At 45.0% G+C, this 6,000-nt stretch overlaps 1 protein-coding gene across 6 annotated transcripts in view; it reads right to left on the bottom strand.

Annotated features, from left to right (window-relative positions):
* Positions 1 to 516: 516 nt before the first annotated feature.
* Positions 517 to 6,000, bottom strand: part of LOC139548212 (chloride channel protein 2-like) — a 202,988-nt gene continuing 197,504 nt past the window's right edge. For all 6 annotated transcript variants that reach the window (XM_071357722.1, XM_071357723.1, XM_071357724.1 and 3 more), the window contains one exon: positions 517 to 2,664. In XM_071357722.1, the coding sequence (XP_071213823.1) occupies positions 2,455 to 2,664 (210 nt within the window). In that variant the 3' untranslated portion in view covers positions 517 to 2,454. The remainder of the gene's footprint in view (positions 2,665 to 6,000) is intronic.

The raw sequence follows: 6,000 nt of genomic DNA, 5'->3' as shown, positions 1-6,000 counted from the left end.
TAACTAGACCTAACCCTCTAACTAGACCTAACCCTCTAACAGACCTAACCCTCTAACTAGACCTAACCCTCTAACTAGACCTAACCCTCTAACAGACCTAACCCTCTAACTAGACCTAACCCTCTAACTAGACCTAACCCTCTAACTAGACCTAACCCTCTAACAGACCTAACCCTCTAACTAGACCTAACCCTCTAACAGACCTAACCCTCTAACTAGACCTAACCCTCTAACTAGACCTAACCCTCTAACTAGACCTAACCCTCTAACAGACCTAACCCTCTAACTAGACCTAACCCTCTAACTAGACCTAACCCTCTAACAGACCTAACCCTCTAACTAGACCTAACCCTCTAACTAGACCTAACCCTCTAACAGACCTAACCCTCTAACTAGACCTAACCCTCTAACTAGACCTAACCCTCTAACAGACCTAACCCTCTAACAGACCTAACCCTCTAACAGACCTAACCCTCTAACAGACCTAACCATCTAACAGACCTAACCCTCTAACAGACCTAACCCTCTAACAGACCTAACCCTCTAACAGACCTAACCCTCTAACTAGACCTTCTCTAGGCTGCTCTATACATCAGTAGGCCTATTGATAAGTCATACTGTAGCAGGAATGGAGTGCTTTATCATTGGTTATGTATAGAACACTGATCGGTAATGCTGATGGTTTCTTATTGGTCAGTATGGATGGGCTATAGTGTTTGTCATTGGACAGTTTGTTCAGATATCTAGTTTCAGTCAGTTGGCTACCTTACAGCATTAATCAAACTGGCTATATGTGGTATGGGTCTGACCCTACTCTGATCACCACTGGACAATGGACATATACAGCGGGGATGTGAAGTTGGCCAACCAGAAAGCTACCCTGGGTTTGATTGAAGAAAAACACCCTAATGCAGGAGATTAGATAACTGAAAAGCTTTCATCCTGTCATCTTTCAGCCGTCCATTCACTCTCTCTTCCCCTGTTCCTTTTTCCTCTCTTCCTCTCTTCCTCCCTCCCTCCCTAGCCCAACACACTCAGTCAGGGTTATTAAGAGCTATATTTAGAGAAAACCCTCTTCTCTTGGAGTGTGCAGACTGGCTCTTATTAAAACCTGTGTGTGTGTATGTGTGTGTGCGTGTGTTTGAAGCCGTGTTTTCTTAAAGGAGTTAACAGCACGTATGTTAAAGCATGCTGAAAGGTAATGTGTTTACACATGCTTTCACCATTCTACAGAATTCCTACATACATACTGTACATCTGTTTGCATAGAGTAGACTATTCTCTCACCCAGACTCACTCACAAATGCAACACAGAAAAAAGTAGAGGGATAGAGAGAGAGAGAGACCGAGAGAGAGAGAGAGCGAGAGAGAGAGTGGTGAATATGTCTCCCAATGACCAGAACAGTATGTGGTTCTTTCTATAGAGGCAAGGACAAAAAATAAAACAAAAATAAAGCTGTTGCATCGTCCCATACACTGGATAGGTACAGTGAAATGTGTTGTTTTACTGGGTCAGCCATAGTAGTACAGTACCCCTGGAGAAAAGTAGGGTTAAGTGTCTTGCTCAAGGGCACAGACAGATGTTTCCCCCTGTCGGCTCGGGTATTTGAACCAGCGACGTTTCGGTCACTAGCACAACGCTCTAACCACTAGGCTACCTCCATACTTATTTCCAGTTCCAGGTCACTCAACCAGATGGGAACAAAGTAGAACAGAGCTGGAATGATAAGACTGAAATGTGTCTGATAAGAAGATTCAAATCACAAAGTAATTAAAGCAGGTGGTTGGTTTCGCTACCTTCTTCGTGTAAATACATACAAACCAATACGTCCATGCACTCAATACACACACTCACATCCTTACCGGTACACAAGCCTATCTTCTTATCACCGTAGAACCGTCTGTATGGGGAAGACTGGTCAGAAATAAATGTTTACAGGTCCACAAAATGAAAACAAACTTTGAACATTTCCTCACCAATACCCAAGTCGCTATAAAAAATAATAAAAATGCAATCCCTTTTATAGTCAAACCACATTCTATACATTTTGTTCTGACCACCTTTGTTAAGCAGTGACACTCCTCTCCCCTCCCTAACACCCAGATCTCTTCTGTTCTGGTTGGGGCGGGAGCAGAGTCCATCCCTCAGCATCAAGAGTTGAGTAAGTGCAGGGCCCAAAAGCCCACTGGGAGGAGGGGTAAAGGAGAGAGAGGAAGAGGAAGAGAGGAATGGAGAGGAAGGTTAGGAGAGGAGGAGGAGAGATTTTCCAGAATTTAGTATTGATCCAAGCCCTGAGGTTGCAGCATCGGTTGTGGTTTTGAGGCGGGGCGGGGGATCTACGCTCCTCATACTCCTCTATCCTCCAACACACCCGTCACCATCCCATCCACCTGTCCCCACCCCCCTGTCACCATCCTCATCCCCCTGTCAACATCCCCCTGTCCCCATCCCCCTCACTGGGACTTCTCATCAGAGTCGGAGGCCAGGTGCTCCCGGGGGAGGGACATGGACTTGTGGCGGTCCCACAGCTTGTGGAGCTCTGTGGCTTCGTTCTCACTATTGCTGCTGCTGGTGCCGCTGGTGCCGCTGTCCCGGAAACTGGACAGAGGGGGGCGCACCTTCACCCCCTTCACCGCCACAGAACCCTCGATGGCCTTCCGCAGCTACAGAGATAATATAGGAAGAATCAGTCAACAAAGGCCAAGAGACTTGCCCAATCAGACCCCTTGCCTGTACACTGACACTTAGGGACTAAGGGTCACAGTTATGGAGTACCAGTCAATTTGGGATTGAAAATAAGTAAGGCTTAGTACCAGAGAGTACAGTTCAATCTGTACTCCGACAGTGTTAGGGAAGTGTAGACCAAAGCAGAATGGTGACGTTTAACCATGGCGATATTACAGGGTGGTTGCTATGGTGTTTCTAGGTGATACTATAAGGAGTGTGGCTATGCTACTGTACCATGGTAATAAAGTAGGCTTGGGCCATATACCATATACCATATACCATATACCATATTCCATATTCCATATACCATATTCCATATTCCATATACCATATTCCATATTCCATATACCATATACCATATTCCATATACCATATTCCATATTCCATATACCATATACCGGGGTATTTGGAAATGGCCACGGGATGGTTATTCAATACCGTCAATATCGTTTAAACTATTTCTTTAAATAAATGTGAATATTTGTAGCTACTTTAAGTAAATACCTGCAGTCAACTTGTGCAATCCATTAAGAGATAAAGAAGATTGAGTTCTTCATTTTACCTGTCACATTATTATGAAGCTTACAGTAGTCTCCAGTCACATGTCACGTGGTGTTTGTTTACAAGCACACAGCGACAAGAGACCGGAGCCTTGTGAGTCACTCACTTTTGTGCAGCACGTGCCAGGTAATCAAATCAAATACATTTTTATTTGTCACATGCGCCGAATACAACAGGTGTAGACCTGACAGTGAAATGCTTACAAGCCCTTAAGCAACAATGCAGTTTTAAGAAAAATACCTAAAACAGTAAAGAGCAGCAGTAAAATAACAACAGCGAGGCTATATACAGGGGGTACTGGTACAGAGTCAATGTGCGGGGGCACCGGTTAGTCGAGGTAATTGAGGTAATATGTACATGTAGGTAGAGTTATTAAAGTGACTATGCATAGATAAAAACAGAAAGTAGCAGCAGTGTAAAAGGGGGCAATGCAAATAGTCTGGGTAGCCATTTGATTAGATGTTAAGGAGTCTTATGGCTTGGGGGTAGAAGCTGTTTAGAAGCCTTTGGGACCTAGACTTGGCGCTCCGGTACCACTTGCCGTGTGGTAGCAGAGAGAACAGTCTATGACTAGCGTGGCTGGAGTCTTTGAACATTTTTAGGGCCTTCCTTTGACACCACCTGGTATAGCGGTCCTGGATGGCAGGAAGCTTGGCCCCAGTGATGTATTGGGCCTTACACACTACCCTCTGTAGTGCCTTGCGGTCATACCAGCCAGTGATGCAACCAGTCAGGATGCTCTCGATGGTGCAGCTGTAGGAGCAGGTTGAGGATCATGGTTGAGGACTCATGCCAAATATTTTCAGTCTCCTGAGGGGGAATAGGTTTTGTCATGCCCGCTTCACGACTGTCTTGGTATGCTTGTACCATGTTAGTTTGTTGGTGATGTGGACACCAAGGAACTTGAAGCTCTCAACCTGCTCCACTACAACCTTGTACAGCGACAGTGTTAGGGAAGTGTAGTCCACAATCATCTCCTTTGTCTTGTACAAAGGAGATGTACTGTACAATCTAGTACAGTATGGAATTCACAACTAAATGTTGCCAGCTAGATATCTTAGAACTATTAAGTTAACTGTCTAAAATGTGTTAAATGCTCTGCTTGTGTGCATTTGGTTTGCAAACTAAGTAGCTAGTTAGCTATCTAGCTACGTAGTGAGCTTTTTCCAAAATCAAGCTTCTCTTGGTAACAGCAGAGAATTCCCTCCTGGATCAAGAGCCTTGCTGTTTAATATAGGTTTTGTGCAGCAAAATGTGAATAGCATTGTTTTGTTACTTGTATAACTTTATGAGCTAGGTGGTCTGTCCTGCAAATACTTTAGTTCAGAGACTATAAAATGTTCGCAATGCGCTCATTAGCATTCTCTATTGGATTTGACATGTACTTGTTAGCATTGCTAACCCATCGGATTACAAAGGCTCAGTGGGGTATTACCGAATATCCCGGTATGGCACAAGGTTGGTATGACAATCAGGTTACTGCCCAAGTAAAGGCAGACACATTTTATGGTTCTGAAACTCAACATTTATTTGACTAAACAATAGCCCTGATCAGACATCATGTCATTCACTCCATCCCTCTCCTTCCCCAACAATGACAGATGTCTTGGAAACAGCTGTTTCTAAGCAGAGACACAGGTTGCACACACACCCTCCCTGTGGATCCAGTTATTAGGAGGCACAAGGAGAGCTGAATGCAGTAGTACTGTGTGACAGAGACAAGAGGCGAGGAGAGGAGACGAGGGGAGGAGACGAGGGGAGGCGAGGCTCATCTCACTGCTGTTTTTGTCTGCTTGTCTAATACCAAATAAAAGGCCTAAATGTCAGCCAGTGAACAACACTGTGCTTAGCACCAATCTCCCATTTTACAGCCAATTCACAAAGACAGAGTGCTTCTTTCTGTTTTGTTTGTGAAGAGAGCGAGAGAGTGAGAGAGAGAAAGAACAAGAAGAGAGACTGTAAGGAACATTAACCAGTCATTTGTCTTGCTGTCTGTCACCAATTGAAGGGCCGGAAAGAGCCGAGCTCATTAATGCGGACTGTGTGTGTGATGGTGGTGACAGTTCCCTTTCAGTCAGTCAACTTCGGTACAACATACACTACATGGCCAAAAGTATGTGGACATCCCTTCAAATTAGTGGATTCGCCTATTTCAGCGACATCCGTTGCTGACAGGTATATAAAACCCAGCACACAGCCATGCAATCTCCATTGACTTTCAACGTGGCACCGTCATAGTATGCCACCTTTCAGTTCGTCAAATGTCTGCCCTGCTAGAGCTGCCGCGGTCAACTGTAAGCGCTGTTATTGTGAAGTGGAAACGTCTAGGAGCAACAATGGCTCAGCAGCAAAGTGGTAGGACACACTAACTCACAGAACGTGACCGTTGAAGCGCGTAAAAATCATCTGTCCTCAGTTGCAACACTCACTACTGAGTTCCAAACTTCATCTGGAAGCAATGTCAGCACAAGAACCGTTCGTCAGGGAATTCATGAAATGGGTTTCCATGGCCGAACAGCCGCACACAAGCCTAAGATCACCATGTGCAATGCCAAGCGTCGGCTTGAGTGGTGTAAAGCTTGCCGCCATTGGACTCTGGAGCAGTGGAAACACATTCTCTGGAGTGATAAATCATGCTTCACCACTTGGCAGTCCTGACGGACGAATCTGGGTTTGGCGGATGCCAGTAGAATGCTACCTGCCCAGATGCA

The sequence above is a fragment of the Salvelinus alpinus genome, chromosome 21, assembly GCF_045679555.1.
Source record: "Salvelinus alpinus chromosome 21, SLU_Salpinus.1, whole genome shotgun sequence".
NCBI classification, from domain to species: Eukaryota; Metazoa; Chordata; class Actinopteri; order Salmoniformes; family Salmonidae; genus Salvelinus; species Salvelinus alpinus.
Note: the sequence above shows the minus strand (reverse complement) of the source record. Positions and strands in the feature narration are given on the sequence as shown.